Source organism: Pinus tabuliformis, chromosome 8 (assembly GCF_031772625.1).
Source record: "Pinus tabuliformis cultivar Carrire ecotype Pingquan chromosome 8, CPIR1, whole genome shotgun sequence".
In the NCBI taxonomy this organism is placed as follows: Eukaryota; Viridiplantae; Streptophyta; class Pinopsida; order Pinales; family Pinaceae; genus Pinus; species Pinus tabuliformis.
In genome coordinates this window covers 222,857,155-222,878,981 of record NC_142294.1, presented here as the reverse complement: position 1 = coordinate 222,878,981, position 21,827 = coordinate 222,857,155, and the positions used below count along the sequence as shown (strand labels likewise).

Here is a 21,827-nt window from a genome sequence, read left to right as displayed (position 1 = left end):
TTTTAATCTCTTTATAAAGTTGTATTTTTTTTTGTGATTCATGGACCTTTTTCTTATGTCGTTCAGGACCCAAAAAATTGGTGACCTCTACGTGAAAGTGCAGAGAGAATTGAACCCATGACACCAATTAAGCATTTTTTTTACTTTCAATTACTTTATCCCTCTATAAAGTTGTATTTTTTTTCCTATATGATTCATGGACCTTTTTCTTATGTGGTTCACCACCCAAAAGATTTGTGACCCCTACTATCCAAGTGCAGAGACAGTTGAACCCATGACACCAATTAAGTTAAACCTCTGAGCTTAAAGTTGATGTAAATTAAAGTGGAAATTGAAGTAATTTATTAGTGGATGATATTGATGACAATGATGATTATTATTACTATTATTATTATTATTAATTACTTGATATAAGTATTATTTTATTATTTTTAAATGTAACTTTACATGATAATATCTCCCTCATTCTTGGCTATAATGTGTCTCTCTAGAGTAAAAAATGTATATAATTAAGATCCTCCACTAGACCAAAAAATTTGTAAAGTGCCTCTCTAAGGTCAAAAGTGTACAAAATTAAAATCCTCCACTAGCCTATCAAAGGAGCTAGCGAGAGTTTTATTAACAAAAATAGATTATAAGTAAACCTACTTGTAATCCAAAAAAGTTAGGCTTGAGAACACTAGAAATATTGAATAGGAAATGTAATCAATACATTAGATAGTATGGGATGATGGACTTTTCTCCAATATGAATTCCAACATCACAATACTAGAATCTAGAATGGTGAGAGGGTTGGACTTCCTAGTTAATATCAATAGGATTAGTTGGGGTACAATCCTTTAAAATGCATACAATTTATGGACAAATATATACAAATATTATTAATATTCATTACAATGTCATATTTTTTTATTCAACAAATATCTTAATGATATTATTTATAATTTTTATTTTTATTTTTGTAAATTACTGTAACCTTGTATTATAAATAAAAAAGTCATTACATGTCTATAACTTCTGGTATGTTGTTAGGGAAACCAAACCAAAAAGTATAAAAATAAGTCAAAATGTCACATAATATCTATCTAAATAATCAAGTCTTAAGTTGTCTATAGAACTGGAAAATAAAGCATAGTAACAATTGTTCGCAGGACAATCTAGCCTACACTAGGTTCCTAGAAACAAAAACATTAAAATATAGAGCATAATTAATAGTTGGGGGAGTCCACTTGGATGAGGGCAAGAGGTTGTTCATCTTCTTCACTACTGTGGAATTCTAGGTTTGCCAGTTTCTTGGCTAAGATTGAAACTTTACTATCTAATTTATCAACCTATTGTTGTAAGTCGTCAATGTAGAGAAGAATCTCCTTATGGGATTCATTTCTCTCAACCAAGTCCTTACCCATTATAATTTTTATTTGCGAATATAGATCCATTACTTGCATATATTGGGTTTGTCTAGAAGGCGTGTTTCCCATAATAGGGATCCACTACCTGACATCTTCCTCCACCTATATATCAGACATAAACCTCCGTACCACTAGGTATTCTTGTTATGTTGCGTACATTTCCTTCCGATCTTAGTAAGAGGTGTGCTTCCAATACATGCTAGAAAAGGTTGTCATGCTAGGTTGGGCATGTGTACGAGGGATAAAGTCTTTCTTTCGAAAATCCGTACTAGAGTGAGCGAGCATGATGAAAGACACAACAAGGATCGAGGGAGGAGGGGCAAGGCTACTCAATATATATATAGAGAGAGTAGGAGACCAATAAAATATAAAAAAAGATAAGATGCTTGAGGGATACAAAGGGGGCATAATGGTTCAACAGAGAGAGAGAGCTAAAGATTGACCAAAAACTAATGTACATGTGCACTCAAAGGTCATTAAGGGGACAAGGCAGATTGACCGAATAGAGCGAAAGACTGAGGAGAGATTGGCAACCTGACTCATTCAAAGCAAGCTATATTAAGGTGATAAGAGGAAGGAAACACACACTTTGTGTAGAATAGGCGAGGGTGACAAAAAGAGCTAGAGATAGGCATACTGATGCGGGGAAAAGCCGTAGGAGTGAGGGGAACTAAGAGATTGAAACGAAGTTGATATAACTTAAGTAACATACAAGCGAAGTCAAATTTGAAAAATCTACCTAGTGAAATCTCTGTTGAGGAGGGCCAATAATGATTGCAACATCGAACCTCGTCTCGTGTCAAGAGTAGCTTAAAGTTACCATCCTAAATGTGAGACGGTGCATGCACCAATCACAATGAATTTCCATCACATAGTGAATGATGGTAATGAGTGAAGGAAGGCTATTTAAACACTAGTCTTTACTACTCTCATCGTCGTCATAACACGTGTGCATATAAATTAAACCCTTCCATTTGTGTCCCATTCTCCATATTTGACTAGGTGACATGATTTCCATACAAAAGATTAATGCAATTGTTTTTCTCAATAATCACTATTTATAATGTTATTATTATATTTAATATACAAAAAAATAAAAAATAATAATATTATTAAATTTAATATTAAAAAAATATAAATATGGTTATTCAAATATTATTATTATATTTAATATAAAAAATAAAAAATATAATGTTATTATTAGATTTAATATAAAAAAATAAAAATAAAAATAATTATTCAAATTAAGAAATTAAAAAAAATACAATTCTTTTTATTATATAAAATTGTATTAAATAAATTATTAAAACATTTTTATATAAATATTTAAATCTAAATATAAATAAATATCATGTAATGTTAATAAATTAAAATTAAAATAATATAATAATATAAAATAATTTATATATATATATATATATAAATTTACATTTTCCAATATTTCCACTTTCTTAACTTTTAAGACATTGTTCATAAACATCCATATATTTTTATTTATTAAAATAATATTATATATAAAATTAAAATTTCTAAAATAATTATTTTATAATTTATATATATATATATATATATATATATATATATATTTTTTTTTAAATTATTACAAATTATTAATTTTTTTAAATTCTAATTTAATTAAATTATTTCTCTAATAAAATTTTACAATCGATTCGTTAACAATTATTTATATGAAAAATAAGATATCGCAATATACCCTTATGAAATAGCTCATCACAAATTTTAAAAACTAATTCAATGATAATAAATTAAATCATAAAGTGTGTCATAACAAAGGCATGCAATTAACGAACAAAAACCAAACTCTGAAAAACCAAAATAAGATAATATTTTATTGCGAATATTAGTTTTGTACAGGTGGATAAGTTAAATAAGTCAGCCTCAAAATTCCTCTATTCCATAATTTCACATTAAAAACCCTAGCTTAGGAAAGTCCATAGCATTTTATAGACATAAAATCTTTTATAATCGAAGTGGCATTTTATATGGGAAAACATAAAATTTTGAAAGTAATTAAAATAAAATATCGTCCAGTTGATGGCGTCGATAATGATGAATGGTTATGGGATGCGTACACATCACCAATAACATGATGACACACCACGCGTAGTCACAACAACAAAAGTGCCCTTAACAAACCCAAAAAACGAGCTTTGGAATTGGAGGTATTTGCAATTAATCTCCGACCCCCCTCGCCCCAGTTTTCTATTTCTTCTACAAATACCGGAGCCCAAGGAGGTTTGAGTTGCGTTTTCTTGGGGTTTCTTCATCACCTCATCGATCCGATCCAGAGATCGAATCCGATCCTCTACAGTCGATTAAACTTCGTCGGCTTCAAACAGTTAACCAGTTTTCGAGCCATGGGATATCCCAACTCAGCAGATTCCCCATGTATTCGACACAATAAATACATTTAATGGCCACCCAATTCTTCTTCTCCTGCGTAAAAGATCCATCTTTTCAATACGGATGAAACCCAATTATATGCACGATTAAGGAACGAATCATTCCAATTACCCCCAGCCCCCTCTGCCCAGATCGGTGCTTCTGCTTCTGTAGTACCAATCTGCAGGCAGGCCCAGATCGTTTGCCTTTCATTTCCATTCCAATTCCGGGATCGTCCCCCGGTTTCAAACCCTGACCCGTCCCTGTAAATTCGAGGCCTTTAGGAAACCCCTTGTTCAAGCAAGGGTTTAATTTAAGGCTTTGAATTTAATTCAATTGGTGATCAACATGGGCAAGCGAAAAGAACGCAGTTTGGTTGAGCTGTACAAGCGGACTGTCAAGATGTCCAAGCCACGGGTGCGTAATGAATTTAAAAGCTACTTACATTTTTCTGCTAGATATTTAAATACGCTTACTTGAAAATTTTCGTATGCTTAAAGTTGAATTATAGCCCGCTGTTTTCTGTTTTGTTAACCGGTTCGCTGAATATATTTATTCAGTAATTGCAATCTCTGGCTACAGATAAATTCTATACAATTCTGGGTTTTGCTTTGAAACAATTTGTAATCCGTACACTCTCTACGTCTAATCATGCAACTGACAAGTGTATGCTTGGGATTATGGTTGGTGTGTCCCCACAAGGGCTCTTATACGCCAAATCTGGCCTTGCTGGGTCAGGACCTATAAAACATGGCCGTTACCCTTTAAATTTTATTTTTCATCATTTGGGTTATATGAAATAAGAGAGCTGTTCTAGACCCTTTTTATAGGTTGACTTTTATCGATGGTATCCATAAATGAGTTGCTATGTATATTGTAAACTTGTGGTAAATTGAAAATTCCATATTTCATCTATTTCTATAGATGAAATTATTGCTTTATTATTGCCTGGTTCGGAGGGGTATCTTAAACATCAAATAATGAAGCTCTCAATCTTAGTTAAAGAAGGCATCTTAATTTTGTCCTACGCCCATCAGAAACATCTCTATTTACAAACAGAACAGTGATTTTTTCTTATACTCAAATGGGACGTACACTAGTGAGAGAGGTTTAATGGTTGGCCAATGACCAATTTGAGATGATCAAACAAGTGAACTGTTAACATGGGATATTCTACTGTGAAATTTTGGCCTTATTACCAATTAACATCGTTGCAGATCTGATGAACCTGCTATATTCTTTAGGACAAAAGTGTTGGTCTTAATTCTTTGCCTCCTGAAAATCCCCTTGAATTGCCCTCTACGAAGTCCTTGATTCTGAACATTCAAGATCTCCTTTCTCGTTACAGTTGCTTGTTAGTTATAGGTGGCAGTTTGTAACTAATAGTAAATACAGTTTCGTATCACGTCTAACCACACCTGTCATGTCAGTGTCAAGCACTTTATCTCAGCATCAGTTTGTGTGTTGTGTTGGAGCCAACTTGATGTTATTGTTAATGGTCGTTTAATGCCAAATAACACTTGATGTTGACTTGTGCATACTGCATAGAGATGTCCTTGTTGAAATGTTAACATATATTAATCCACCAGATGATCACTACCTCCATCTTTATAGTTTTCTCTATGATTATGATCCAAAATTGATTATAGTGTGTTGATGGCTTGATGGTGCTGTTTGGTGTCAAGTTGAATTGAATGTGACTTGTTATATTGAATATGATATAATTTGAGGATGGATCATAATGCTCTTTTTGAAAATGATGTCATCTATTATCTCATCTCTAAGCTGTGGGTAATCTTTTGTCTTCCATCTTTAAGTTAAGGCATTTGGACATGGGGTTGAGCCTCTTTTTCTTGATCTAGCACAGGGGCTTCAGATAAAATGAGCTTCTCCACATTGAATATAGGATGTATGCTTAAGTATGTTGAGAAATTCAACTTTTAAGTGGTCACTATTTTCTTATCTCCAATCGAAAATGGTTTGTAGTGGACGGGTTTCAGTTTGAACTTTGAAGTGCTTCCTCTGAAATCTTTGCTTTGGATGTTGCAGCCATACTTGATCAGCAACTTGGAACTTGTGTTTGACTTAGTGCTTGTTGTGTTGTTCCTTGTACCTCTCTGTGAATTTCTTATAACTTGGTGCTTGTTATGTCGTTCCTTGTATCTCTCTGAGTTTCTTATAGGGCCTCTTATGCTCGTTAATGCATGGTTTTCAGTGATAAGCCTGTTCACCTCTTGGTTTTGGGAGGTGAGCACTCTTCACCTCACTCTTGGCATTCTTTCCTTCAATTGACATAATATGATCTTTGGTTTATTGATTAGATGATGAATACATTATTCTTACTGGTAAAGTCAAGGTTAAGTACCTAAGACCTCAAGGCATGGTTAAGGAATAGACCAGTGTTGAAAATATCGGTATCGGCAAAATATCGGCGAGGGTCCAGAAAATATCTTATCGGCAATATCGGCAAAATATCGGCAAATATCGGCAAGCATAAAAAATAATTTTTTCAAATTTTAAAATATAGCCGATATTTTGCCGATATTTTCAAAATATCGCGATATTTTGCCGATATTTTCCGATATTTGCCGATATTTTGAAAATATCGCGATATTTTCAAAACAGAAAATATCGCGATATTTTCTCGGCGATATATCGTTTTGCCGAAAATATCGCGATATTTCCGAATATCGCCGATATTATCAACAGTGGAATAGACTACTCCACCAAGGGATGGACCATTCCCACCAACCAGGTAGGGTATGCCTTGTTATTGAGGATCTCGTTTAAAAATTATACATTGTCTTAAAAGTTTACCAACATCGATCCTTTTAAGAATGCTGAAGAACCCAAAAGATGATGGGTGATTGGTCATTTAGAGAAAAATAGAAAGGAATGCTATCATTTCCTTGGGCAAATATGTTGGTCCATGTTCACTAACATTAGATCTTGCTTCAAAGAGGAGAAGCTCCTACCTTTAGCAATGCCATTGTAGCATAAGAATCCACTCCTCTTAAGCAAATCTCTCTCCCAATCTATGATGATTATCTTTAATGTCTTTTAGAAGAGACTTGCTCCCCGTATTCTTCGTGATTTTCCCATGTGGCCTACAAAATTTATGATGCTTAGCACTTTCATTTGCATTGTGATGCCCAAAATTCGTAAGGTAGGGATTTATAGACATGCTTTGAATGGTAACCTTTTAATGGAATTATCATGGTTATGTTATACATACGATGATTGTTCATCCTAAGACTTAGAGTGTTGTTGACAATAGATCCTCAAAACTTTACCATGCTTCTCTTAGATTGCCATTGAACTTAGCACTCGGTAAATTATTAAGCTTTTGGATTGTAGATCTATTGAATAACTTGAATAACTTACATAGATAGGTTCTTAACATTTAATGGAAGCAAAAATAAAATAACCAATCTCATAAGATTGACACATAGATTCTTTCCAATCAAAGTTCTTCATTAATAATCCAAACTTACTTGGGCTCTCATCCTGGGATAATGGCCCACGTGAGAAAGATTATAGATTATAAAATGCCTTGGATCCGATCCAACAGATCAGGCCCTAGATCGGTCCTCGATTCCCTTGGTTGATCTAGATCTCCAATCTCTCCTTATGCACTCCCTCAGATCCAATACACTAGAGTATCACACTCGTCATTGAGATGCCTCTCTCAATCTTGTGTTGTTGTATGGTGTGTCTTTTCCATCTCCCTAGCCTTGCTTTTATAACTTTTCATTGAGCTAAATCCCTAACCCTAATCTCTAAAATGATTAGATCTTGTCTCACTTGAGATTAAAACATAATCACTAAAATAATTTACTTTACTTTTCCTAAGTTTATTTTAGCTCAATAAGCCAACATAATAATATGTGTTTTTTCCTAAGTTAGACTTATGCTAAGTTACATTAGCAACTTGCTCACACCAGAGCAAGTATCTAAAGAGATTGTGGGTGACTTCTGCAGGCCTAGGCACATAGGCCTGTGTAGAAGTACTTGCCCGAGCTACAAACATCAACACTGCCTCTTAGCAAGGGAGGTACTTTTGCCACTTGGAACAAATTTCGATCCTAAATTTGCTGCCTTGGGTGCTCCCCCTGAATTGGAAGCCTTCCCTACCCTCTGCTACTGGAAACATCCTCAAAATTTGACTGTCTTTGGTTTGGTTCGTAGAAGCATCCTACTCTTGAATATCCTGTAAGGTCATCTTGTACCAAGATACCTTCTTGACAGATTGGGAGGAATTCATCGACTTCTCCTCCCCTCCCGAACTTGAAGGTTAACTCCCTCTAAGCTGCTCAACCTTCGTAGTTGCTTGCTCCTTATTCTTTGTCACTACTTTATTTGTCCTAACGCCTGCAAGAACCTTGCTTGTTTATAAATCTGCAAAGATCTTTCCTATGGATTTGTCTTGGTCCTTTGAGACATCCATGCCATACCCTTAACTGGTATGGTCTCTGTCTCTCCCTCTAAGGGCTAACCTTTAGAAATCTTGCTGGTAGACATAGTATTTTCCTTCGTACCATATTGCTGGCTATAAATGCCAACTTGTGCTTGTCACGACAGATCCCCTGCCTAATGTTTTTGCACCCTCTCATGGCTGGCCCCTTCACAGCGCACTCAACCCCGTTCATGGATGACCATCTTTGCTGCAATTTCTCCTTGTTGCAACTCGTTGCCGCCAAACATTGTCTTCATTAGCGGTCTACAAATTGTTCTCTTTTACTCGCCCTAACATCCGACGACTATACGTAGTTGGACCCACACATTTAATTGCTCCTGCATGTTGATTGAGCCCTTCAACCACAACACTGCTCGATTGGCTTCTCTTATTAGAAGAAATTTCAACCTAAAAGTGCCCATGAAATTTTCATGTATACAATATATAAACCAATGAAAATCCTTTAAATTTAAAAAGAGATACATGTAAATATTTTGGAGGGAAAAGAAGAAAACTGTTTTTTTTTTTAATTGTATTTTTGGCTTATCTCCTTATGGGTTTACTCAGATATCAAGTTTACACACTCATTGGATGCCAAAAATACAATTAAAAAAGTAGTTTTCTTCTTTTCACTCCAAAATTCATAACTATTATTTTATTATTTCAGCTATTATTTTATTATTTTTCCTTAGGAAGCCACTTTTAGGCTGAACTTTCCACAAATGGCAGAACACTCTGACCTGTCGATCCCTTGCGACGGCTATGTCGGCCACATAATTACTTTGGGATTTGTTTCTCTTGCAATGGTGTACCTAGACCAACCCCAGCTTGCTCGGTTGTAAACCTTAGGGTTCATTGGCACCCGATTCAATGTCTAATCGACCAACCCTGTCTCTGTTGGCTACTTACCTATCATGGATGGTTTCTTGTATGAGTGATAGCGACTGATGTCCTGGCTCATGACGACTCAGCTGGCGACTGCCTATGTGTTGATCGCAGCTGTAGATTGCCATGTTCCATGTGGCTTGGTTGTTGTCCTCCTCTGCAACCGGTAATCTGTAGACATCCTTTGGCCTCGCAGGCTCCCCCAACCTATTTGCAGTGCCACCCCTTCTCTGCATACTGTTTTGATGGTGGTGTGGTTGGGCAACTATTGGCCACCAATCGCCAACCCCTTCCTCGCTGCATGGGTCTCCTCTATGGCCAACCCCAGCTCGTTGTCATTGTGTTGTGACTAGTTCTCCGGTGGCTATATTCTGTCCACAAGTGTAGGTTCTTGGTGGTTGTGATTCAGCTAGCGGCTGGCCTATTAACCACCACAATAACTAACTTTTTTTTTTTTATTTTTACTTGAAAGAAAAATTCAACCCCTCTCGTAATTCATTGAGTCAACCAGTTGACAATTCATCCCTTTCGTTGTACTCTTTAGAATGCAGTGATTTGCACTTTCCGTGCCATATTCTCTTTTGTAGGCCGGTCGACCTTAGCCACCTTTGGATTTTTGACCCCCTTTTGCATGTGGCTCACTGCGACTAGATATTTCACAAACTCCACTGTTGGATGACAACAAATTTTATAGGTTGGTCGGCTAACAACTGGTCCATCAGCCACCATAGTCGCCACCCCCCTGTAATGTCCTCTTCTAATTAAATTGCCTAAGGAGGATGAAGTAGCCTATCTAACTTCGTAGGCTACAGTTATTTGTAAAGGGGGGAACCTATTATTTGATGTTATTGGGGTAACATTAGATAATTTGGGGTAAATCGAGGGAATCTTGTAATAAAAGCCAAATTTGGGGCAAAATGGATGGAAACTTGTTAGCCCCTCAAATTAAAATTAGGAGGGAAGGCCCCAAAGGAAATCTGTAAAAAGGAAAGAGGAGAATCATTTTATTCATCATGGATTGTGGATCTTTCTGATTTTTGAGTTGAGGCTCTTGGAGAGTTTTAGGACCCCTTTTTTTATTATTAGTTTTGGTGGTGAAAGATTCCACCCTAGTCAATCCCTTGTACCTACTCTGTTTGGTATAATTTTTGAAGCATCATTCCTCTGTTTGTGGCAATCAATTGTTTTCGAGGGAGTAAATTTGTGGCAGCAACGTTTTGTGGTCTTGTCAAGGCAACAAAGGGAAACTTTGTGACAACATAGGCCAGTGTAAGGCTCTTCTGAGACAATGAGGATTCTGAGGTGCTGCCTGAGTAGCGAAATATCCCTGAGCTACGAAAGTGTTTACTGTGGAAGCGCAATAGTTTTAGGACGCTAATTGTTAGTGGAATACCCTTGAGTCTCTCCCTGTGTTTGTGACCCATCGTGATGTGTCTCTTGTGACAAGCACATTGAATCTAAGGCATGTTTTGGGCAGAAAATACCCCTCTATCTACTTGAGGTTTGGCCTATCTTGAGGGCATTTCTTGTGGTAGCATAGACTTAATGCTGTAGTAACGTGATCTCCTGAGGCTCTTTTTAGGGCAACAGAGGTTTGACTAAGCTATCTTGTGGTTGCAACTCGTCTTTGAAGCAATATATGAGGTAACAAAGTGAAGGCTGACGTTGAGGAAGTTACTCTGGGTAGCGGTGTTCCATTCTAGGCAGCAACAAGGTCCTTAGGGCGTTTTGACAACAACAAGGTTTGGTAGGGTTCTTCTAACATCAACAAGGTAGTGACAAAGTTATGTTGGAGTTTCTTGTAGGAAGCAAGCTTTTGGTGGAGCAATTTTGAGCAATGACAAGCACTGTTGAATTGCAGTAGAGTAAACAAACTTTGGTTGATTTTCCTGTAGCAACAAAGTCACGGTGCTATTACTATGGTTAGAACAATAGAATTAGGACAATAGGGTCTATTGTTGCAACAACCATCGTTGTGTATTGAAACTTTGGTTTGATATTGGAAAATTTGTGGACTTGTAATTAATGTTGTAAACATCCCGATTTTATTGCAATAAAATTGCAAAATTGTGATTTTTTGGGTTGGCTGATGCTTGTCGATTTTTATTGATATTTTGGTGGTACCTTAGTTTCGTTGATATTTACCAATTTTTATCGTTATTTTCTTGATTATTATGATATTTTTGTTTTTCGGACCCTTGCCAATTTTATCTCAATGTTGATGTTTGCAACATAATTTTATTATGTATGGTTGGATTGGCTATAACTGCATGAATGTTGATGAAAGCAACTACTTGTTATTTTGTTTGAGTGTTTAATATTATCTCTAATTGCAAAATAGAAGAAATACTATGATACTGGTACAATGTTGTCTTATGCTCTTTTCAACCATATGGGCAATTTTTTCCTAAAGGATATTACATCCCCCACCCTTTTTTCAATTATTAAAATATTTTAAACTAGGCTTGTATACTCGGCCCGATTTTCTTTTTCACCTTGGCCGCCATACAACATATGGCCCTTGACTTGAAATTTTCCTTTTTGCCACATATGGTTGCGGCCAAACCTAAGTTCTTGTGATTCTGAGATCGGCTTACTCAGAGATTTTGCTTTGATAACATGTTATATTTCCTTTGAACCTAGCACCCAATAAATTATTAACTTAATAGATTGTAGATCTATTGAATAACATACACAACTAGGTTCATAACATTCAACAAAAGTAAAAATAAAATAACCAATCTCATAAAAATGACACACAGTTTCTGCCCAATCAAATTTTTTCATTAATAATCTAAACTTACTTGGGCTCCCGTTTTGGGATAATGGACCAATTGATAAAGATTACATATTACAAAATGTCTTGGATTTGATCCAACAGATTAGGCCCTAGATTGGTCCTCTATCCCTTTGGTTGATCTGGATCTCCAAGCTCTCCTTCTACACTTCCTCAGACCCAGCACTTGAGTATCGCACTCCTCACTGAGACACCTCTCTCAATCTTTTGCTATTGTATTGTGTGACTTTCCCATCTCCCTAGCCTTGCTTTTATAACTTTTAATTGAGCTAAATCCCTAACTCTAATCTCCAAAGTGATTAGATCTTGCCTCACTTGAGATCAATAGCTAAGATTAAAACATAATCACTAAATTAATTTGTTTTACTTTTCTTAAGTTTTTTTTTAGCTCAATAAGGTTGTATAACAATATGTGCTTTTTCCTAAGTTAGACTTAGGCTAAGTTACAATGTTAGCAACTTGCTCACACTAGAGCAAGTATCTAAGGAGACTGTGGGCGAATTTTGCACGCCTAGACACATGGCCTATTCAAAAGCACCCGCCTTGAGCTACAAACATCAACAACTTCAACTAACTACATGTATTTAAAATTCATTCAATGCATGAAAGGGTCTACTCTTCTTCAAACTAACATCCGTGACTAACCAAAGGGCATTACAAATGTGAATTTAAGGAATTTTTGCCCATGTTAGAATTGATGGATGTTGATAACCTAAAATTTAGCCAAACATTCTTGAACTATAGGCCTATGGTTCATTGCTAGTAATAATCTTCTTGCATGGTACCTACTACCGGTATCACCATCTTATTGAACCTTGTAACAATGACCAAGATGTAGTGGTTACTAGTGGAAGCCAATAGGCCTTCTAAGAGTTTAATGGATATAGATTCCCAAGGTTTTCTTGGAACGGAAAGAGTTGAACATAAAGGTATCTTTTTGTAAGTTATCTTCAAAGTGTTGAAAAGGTTGCATCCTTCTACATATTTCTCTATGGTGCTTCCTATCTTCGGGTGATAGAAATGCCTCCTTAAATTGTCTTTTGCTTTTCTTACTTAAAAGTTGCCAACAACTTTGGAATGGTCTATTTTTTGCATCAACCCTACTCTTTGGATATGTGGAACATGTAATGCCTCATATTAGTACAACAATTTCTTATTAAGATGAAATCTTTTCATTTGGGTTGCTTGATAACCTGCAAAGGTTGCATCAAAGCCTTTGTTATTGTGGTCCAATGCACTCAAATCATTGAACTCATCCAACCTTTCATCAACCAATGTCTTAATTGCTTATATTGATGGTCGAGATAGGAAATCAACCACTTTATTTGATGCTTCCTTCCTGTACTTGATGAGTAGATTTAATTGTTGTCTCTACATTATCTACTTTAGATGTGAACTTCTTGTAACTTACATTGTCTTTGCAACTATTGGAGCAATTGTTGATCAATATGTGGCAATAATTCTTCATCTAGACAAGAAAGCATGGTCTAACAATAAGCAATGAGGTGGTTGCGTTTGTATTAATTCTGAGACTCGGGCTTGTATGAGCACATAGTGGCCTACATTAACATCCCATGGGAGCGTGGTCTAGTGGCAAGCAACAAGGTGATTAAGCTAGGTTCATGTAGAGACTATGTTCAAAACTTGCCAATTGACATGGATGAGGCTAGGTGCAAGTCCTCAATGAATTTGATAGCATAGATACACCCTTCATAAGGTAACAACTTAGCGAAAGAGATTCCATAATAAGTATTTCTTGATCTTCTTTTGCAACAATTTATGGTCAGTGTGCACAATGGTCTACTTAGCAAGCGATGTTGTTATTACTTGATTGTTGTATGATCATGCATATCCTTATCGTAGGTTGGATACTTTCATTACTATGAAAAATGTTTGTAAGTGAAAAACCACTTATTCATTGATACAAAAAAATGTTTCTAAGTGAAAAACTGCTTGTTGGTCTTATTGAGTTAACAATGCTTACATGGTTTAGATTGATGCATCTATTTTGATCAAAAGGGTAACTCAGGTGTTGATTTTCCCTAGTATCTCAGACTAGGTCTATGTCTAATCACGATCATAAACACATTGAAATACATAACTTCAAGAACTTTGCACAACATAAATGTAACAACAGTGAATCAACAAAGTACACAAGAATATATTTGACCCAAAACTTGTTTTTATTACTCCTTTAATAAACAAACATAGGGATCTCATACCAAGGATCATGGCCCTTACAAAGCCCTGATACAAGAACAACTAGGGCTTGAAGTCAACTACTTTTGACTATCAATCTGCCCAAGAACAAGAACAAAACTTGACTTACTTGCTGAAGATGCCCTTACAAATCAACCCTTTCAGTCCACTTTGTCTTGACACCTGGCAGGTCCTTTGTCTCCTATCTCACAGAGAAATCGCTACTTCAATGTCTCTGCGCATAGTTGCTCACAATGATCTTTATCCTTCAAGAAACATTGCATATAGGTCTGCTTCTCACAGTGAATTAGCCCTACTATTCATTGTATATTAGCCCTTTAAAAACATTGACCAATCCAACATTCATGAACACGCTTTAATGCAGTATCTCTGCAGCCATCTACAACAAAACATAGCCAATTACTCCTTCATTGGCCTTTGATTAGGCATGAGGAATTTCGGCCCTTTGCAATCATTGCTCTAAGGCTTCTCGACCCTGAAACAAACTCCTGCAGCTTCCCAACCTCAGTTTCAAACCATCTATCTTAGCCTGTAGTGACTATATCAGCCTCGGCCTTGCATTGGGTTTTGAGGAAACTCGTCCCTATTTTCTTGCCTTCATACAAACCTTTCAAGTTTCAACCCTCCTACCACAGAGAATTAGGGCTTTGGCCTCTCCAAAAATTATAGACAAAACTCGGTCAAGGCAACTTCTTTCTCATCCACATGTTGGATACCTATAGTAATAGGTTTCATATTTCATGATTGATTATTGAAAATCCAAATATGCTCTGCTTTGTTACTACAAAGATCCCATATTTCCAGGAAATCAGAGGTGTGTGAAATACTTCAAATATTGAGGTCCTTATTACAAAATTTTTGGATGATTCAACAGTCTAATCTGGATCATGCCATGTTTCAATTTTGAGTTGTAGAATAGAGAAAGAAGTCTGTCCAAACAGCTTAATCTTGGCAGACAAATAGTTCAGGTAGAGAAACAAAGGATCCCAACAGCTTAATCTGGGACCTTGAAAGAGATAAGGGTAGAAGTAGATAGAAAAAGCAAAAGAAAAAGCCAAGGAAAAGAAAAGGCAAGTAAGGGTCTGCAAGTCCAAATGCACCCTCCAAGAAGAAATAAAATGCTAGGCAAGTAGCTGGGTAGGTAGCAGGGGTTGCAGAAAGGTATCCCTATCATTGCAAGGTTGGTGATGGTGGGCAGCAAGGCAAAAGATTACAGCTGGAAGCATGACTAATTTCCCTCACTCCCCTCCAATTTCATTTCTAACATTCCCTCACTAGCCTGAGATTCATGGAAAAGACTAAGTTTTCATGGTGGTTCTTGATCTGTAAAAGCCACATTTCTTATCTAAAAGTTCTTTTCATTTTGATCTACTCTTGAAACCAAGCTTGTTTCATATAAACTCAATGATTTCCACATCCACTTACCCCCTCCTCCACAACTAACACTAACCCTATTGTACAAATCCCTTATATCGCCTTTCTCCCTAATATTACTAACACCAAGGTGTATAAATCCCAGCATTATCTACATATTCTCCTTTTGGCATTATAGCCAAGTAAATGGTCCAAGGAGACTTCAGTCCACCTGGGACTGTGGTCAACCTTGTCTTGGATGTGCTCTGACCCCTGGTTATGAGCAGAAATCCTGTCCCTCAAGCCCTTACCGTCTCTCTGCTGAAAGCGCACAGAAAACCCCCTTTTTCCTATGAAAACCCCTGAAAAGGCCCAAAAAACCCAAAGCTGCGAAAAAACCCACTTGCCTATAGTCCTCCGCCCAAAAATTAAACTGAATATTTTATTGCGCTGGCGGGACCCCTCCCCAACATGCTCGACCAGTCGGAAGGCCCGCCAGCCGTCAGATCTCCAGCGCCCAGATCTAAGGGTGGGCGGTCAATTTCAGATTTCGATGTGCCGACAATTAGCGTCCGGGGAAAGCGGTTTTACCTATCCCGTACAATGGACGCGTGGCGGACGGTAAGGTTGTTCGGAGCCCTCCTCCCACTTACCGCCTTTGCCCAAAGGTGGTGCGGGGAACCCACTTACCGCCACCCCGTATACCGCTACCCCACACGTCATGCCTACACGTCATGTCCACGCCGCTCTGACGTCACCCCGCCGGTGCCCGCCCCATCGTCCCTTGGTCCTCCACGCGGGCCCGCCTTTGCGCCCGCCCGCCACCGTGTCCTGCCGACCTGGCTAACACCTCAGCATCCACGTCACCCCTCACCTGGGCCCCGCCATGACGTCATGCTGACGTCATCGGCGGAAAAGCGCCAAATTCATACTTTTGCCAAATTTACCGTTTTAAACGGCTAAACGCATATTTTTCGCTTATTTTGCATGCGAAGCTGAACTAGCCGTTGTCAAGCCTGCTGCCGCGAAATCTTGCATTCAGCCATCAAATTCGACAAGTAAACCGTTCAAAGTTCGAGGCTTGACTGCATTAAGCCTTTGCAACCCAGCCCGCAAGCTTCCAGGTCGATTTGCCAGGTATTTTGCCGTTTTCTCCCATTCTGCCCGTGAATTCCAATTTTCTGCAAAATCACCATTAAAGTCTGCCAAAAAAAAAAAAAAAAAACTCTAAATTTAGCTCTACCTAAGCACCCAAATCAGACATAAGCAACCTGTGCCATCCATTAAGCCCCAATTTAGCTCTGTACAAACCAGCTCGCGGGTTAAAACTGCAGAAATCGCCCTGAAGTATCCGGCATTGTTCCTTTTTGCCAAGTACTGGTTACCTACACTCTTCCTGTACAAATACTAATACCTCAGTAAACATTCCCTTAGACAATCCACATTCCTGAAAATCATCAGTACTTTGCTAGCTTCAGAACAACTTCACACCCGAAGAAGACATCACACCAATTGCACCTACCTGCTGCTCAAAAGTCTTCAAGAGATTCATCAAAGCTCTGCATCCTGCTGCACACTTTCAGACTGTATCATGGCAGCATCTGCATCCTCCTCCCTCAGTGTCACTCCACTGAGTCAAACCAATAAGGAACTGGAAGCTATGCCATTAGTTGACAAAGACTGTCTCATAAATGATTTTGAGGGAAACAGAAACTTTTTGAAGACCTTCACCACATTAAGGGAAGACTATAAGGCAGGACTTGGTACAGATGGGATATGGGAGTCAAACCTGCCCTATTACTGCCTCCCAGCTGTGAATGTTTTCCCTGAAATCATTCACTTATGTGCTCAAAATTATGATCAGGAGCACAGAGCTGTCAACACTCAACTAGGGAGGATTTTGTTCTATATAAACGCTGACACCATCAACAAAATGCTGCACTTTGAACAGACAGAGTTATTAGTCCCTTTCTCCATGAGATCTTTAATAGAAGCAGGTGAGAAGATGACCAGTGAAGAGCTGCAGAAGGTCACCAGGAACTACATGTGGCCTGAGAACCAGCCTACAGGGCCACCTCCTTATCCACATGAGCACTTCAATGACTCAGGCAGGCTGCTCCTGGACATGATAGCCTATGTGCTAGGCTACCAGAACAGCAAGCATGTGGATCTAGCCATGCTCGTAATGCTATCTGCCTACAGCCCACGACAACCCCCTGCCCGAAAGTACAACTTTGCCAAGTTCATAGCCAATAGGATCCATGATCAATTGTGCAAATTGGACAGACAAGGAGTCTTTAGATATTCAGCATACATCTACCACCTGTTCATGTATCATCACTCTGAAGCTTTCCCATGCTACATCAGAAGGCTGGACAACAAAGGGGAGAAAAGATCAGTCATATTCTGGACCTCAGTCTATCATGAAATCACAAGTTCACCCTACAGCTATTGTGAATTTGTAGATCAGTTTGTATACCCAGTCTCCAGCATACTTATGAAATCCCCTCCACCTAGAATATCAAATGAGATCAAGAAAGCTTTACAGCTTTCTAAGAAGTACAAAATAGGTGATTGGTACCTATATGAACACCACACTGTGTTCAGAGTGTATGGGTGTGAGCTCTGTCCATACAGACTACCCAAGTATGTTCCCATGAGATTATTTGCCTTGGAATATTACAGGCAATTAATCCAGTCAGACTTCACTCACTTCCACAGCTCAAAGAAAAAAGCACACCTTAACTACAAAAATGAGCTGGGCCCTTTTATCATGAATAAGAAGGAAGGATGGGAGGCTGCAGATTCGATCCTAAAAGACAAATATAAGTTGTCTTACAGTTTCCGGTGGGTCCCATATGACCCTCAAGGTTTCATCACTGCCAGGAGAACAAAGTACAGACTCCTAGCCATCAAACACTGCCACTATCCACATCTAGAACAGTATGCAAACTTACAAGAGTGGCAGTTGGATACCCTTGTTGAGAGCTTGTCTGAAGAGGAAAAAATAGTTAAAAATATGAAAGAACTTGAAAAAACTATTGACCTGGACTATGTGACCCAGGTACCGTTCAGGCTGCCTCAAACATCAGGAGGAGGAACCTCAGTTACCAGGACAGCGCCGCCAACAACAGCACCAGGCTTGGATAAGGGAAAGGGAAAAATGGACGCCGAAGATGAAGCAAAAAAGCAGCAGTCAGAGCAGGGAAAGCAACAACCAGAGCAAGAAACAGGGCAGCAAGAAGAACGAACCGGTCAGCCACAAACTGGGCTGCCAGAAACCACCTTATTGCAGACACCACCCCCTCAAGTGGAGCCCCTAACCACTTCAATTTTACAGACCCCTGCACATGAAGAAAGGGGAACCAAAAGACAAAGAGAAGAGTCCACTCCCCTCAGTAGATCCTCCCAACAACCAGAAGCTAAAAGGCAGAGGGCAGACTCCCCAGAAGTAGAAGACATTACTGAAGATGTCTTCAATGATACAGCCAAGGATAGGGAGGGCAGCCAACACACAGGGACTAGCTCCTTTCAGCAGGAGCAGAATTTACAACTTGGCTTGGAGGTATCATCTTCTTCTCAACAAAGCCAGAAGCTCAAAGGTGCTAAGGCCACCTTCAAAGAAATCAAGGCAGCAAATGAACTATTGAGGGCTGAGGTTTACAAGCAATTTATAGATGCCACTCCAGCCCAACAAGAAAGATTGATGTCGGTCTACGACTTCAAAGAGGAGAAGATGATATTCAGCCATTTCAAACCTAAGGGTCCCAACCCAATGTCCACTGCTGATTTCATCAAAACAAGGGTGGAGGTCTTGGCCAAAGACATACATCCTATGGACCAAATTGAGCTCCATAAGCAGACTGGAGAAATGGTCTATGCCACCTTGGTGGATAAGGCCACACTAGCTCATGAGCTGAAAGAATCCTTGAAGCACACAAATACTCAACTGGATTTTGAGAGATTGTCTTCCAGGGCCAAGGATAACAGGATAAAATCTCTTGAAGAGATTATTGTTGATCTAGGGCATAACCCTAGTGACCCAACCGGGGTAAAAGCCCTCCTGAAGAAAAAAGAGGATGATCTCAATGCCATGAAGAGGAGATTGAAGCTGTCACCTACAGAACATCCTCAGACAGCTGAACTGCAAAAAGAAAAACAAGTTGATCAACAACTTGATCTACTATTGCAGCAGGATCAAAGGATCCAAGAGCTAGAGAAGGAGCTGGAGAAGTCATTTCAGGGCAAACAGGGAGAATCCACACTACCGACTCCCCCAACAGATTCTACAGCAGCAACAGGCTCTGAGGCAGCAGTGGCCCCTACAACAGCAAATACAGTTGACCAGCCCAGCATAGAAGAACTAACTAAGGCTGTTAAGCAAATGGAGCTACAAGCAGATGAGATAAGGAAGGCAAAAGAAAAACTGGCAGAGATAGATGCCAAGTATGACCAGTCTAAAATGACAGTGGCAGAATAGGGCAGACAGATCAAGACCCAAAAGGACAGAATCAAAGCCCTGGAGAAAGAGCTTGATCTCAAAAACACCATGGCTGAGATCAAGAGGATCTTATGGAATAAAATCACCCAAAGCATGATTAAACAGTGGAAGTCACTCAAAACAATCCATGAACATATGGATTTAATTGTGCAAGCTCAGATAGATATCCAGAGGGCTAAGACAGCACTAGGAAATAGACCTGAACAAGCTAGCCAACTGATAGACTTTCTGAACAGGCAAGACAAAGATGAGCTGGCAGCAGTTGGAATCACCAACAGAACGGAAGCCATCCTTATGACCAAAAAGGTGCTAACACTCAGAGGATATGTGCAGACAGCAGAAAGGAGGAGCTATGAGATACAGACTGAAGTTGAAGACTTCAAGCTCAGAATGGGGATGCTACAGGCAAGAGGAATGCCTAGCCTATTGAGCGGTACAGGGAAATTGATCAACAGAGATCAATTTACAAATAGGATGGCCGCGTACATAGAAAATCAAATCACTGCATCCAGCAGTGCTTCTGAAGAAACTATTCCTCCTACAGGACAGAGTTTGTACACTCAGCTTGAAGGGTCATTTTTTATTGAAAATGAAGTTAATCATCTATTTGAAACTCCTCCAAGTTTTTTCAAATACACAGAGCTTGATGAGACATTGATTAAAATGCGAAGGCATCAAATGCCCAAGGAGGACTGGTGGCAAGCCATGCTCCAGATTCTGCCACAGTAGTTTCAAAACTCCAGGTCAAAAGCCAGCTCAGGTCACCGCAAGACAAGTATAAAGTGGTCAGTGACTGGAAAATATCTAAAAGGTGATTCATCACTAACAGTGACAGCTAGCCACATTTTGAAACACACGCCTTCAGCCGACTACAACTGCTACAAATTCAACAGCATCTGACAGATTTTGACAGCTAAAGGACTAAGAGCTACTACTGCATTTACTTCTTCATTTACTTCTTTGGCTACTGCTCACTAGCAGTTGGCAGCATATTTATGAGGCATTTACTCTTCTTTCAGATATTATTCCAAATGTAAATCCGTATATATACCCCCCTTAGTAACGCATAAGGGGTTGCTGGAATTTTCTCTTGGATAACTTCCATCTGCTGTAATATTTTCAGAGAATTAATACAAAGGAGGAATGGAACTTCCAGAAGTTTGGTGTATTTGATGTCTTGTGGTGAAGGATGCATGTTACAGGATTCCATGGGTGTTGCATAAAACTATAAGTATTCTCAAATCTCTTATCGTGTCTGTTTTGAGTCTTTTGTTCTCTTTGTCGTTCTAATGTTTTACACTTGATAGCGAGGTGAAAGGATAGTACCAGGATTTAACCATGTTTACCCTGGACTCAAACTGAGCTATTATATATGTTTTCCTCATATACAGTAACAGAATTGTAATTCTTAATTGCTGCAATTCAAAACTGTGTTTTTATTGTAACAGTCATTCTCAGGGATTCAACTTTTGCCCCCTAAGACCTCTGTTTTCTCTTCTTAAAGCTATCTGTCGGGAACATATAGATAAATAGTGAAAATTCTTAAATGCTTTCACTGTTCGTGCTACCTGTTACCAGTCTTTTAATCAAAAATCTGTTCTATTAAACACCCAAATGGCCCTGTAAGTTCCATCTTTCATCTCACAGATTCAAACACATTAAGCCACAGACTCCATTGCCCAATGATATTCAACATATCTAAAAACTACATCACTGAAGTCTAAGGGAATTTCATCAACCGAAACACAAACATGACCTGTACTCAATACCTAGCCTAAAACACCATCACTGTAGATATAAATC

The 21,827-nt window shown here is 38.5% G+C and overlaps 1 protein-coding gene across 2 annotated transcripts in view; it reads left to right on the top strand.

Annotated features, from left to right (window-relative positions):
* The first annotated feature begins 3,591 nt into the window (after positions 1-3,591).
* The window catches only part of LOC149234955 (uncharacterized), a 109,627-nt gene continuing 91,391 nt past the window's right edge, over positions 3,592-21,827 (top strand). For both annotated transcript variants that reach the window (XM_089372020.1, XM_089372019.1), the window contains exon 1: positions 3,592-4,229. In XM_089372020.1, coding sequence (XP_089228146.1) covers positions 4,161-4,229 — 69 coding nt within the window. In that variant the 5' untranslated portion in view covers positions 3,592-4,160. The remainder of the gene's footprint in view (positions 4,230-21,827) is intronic.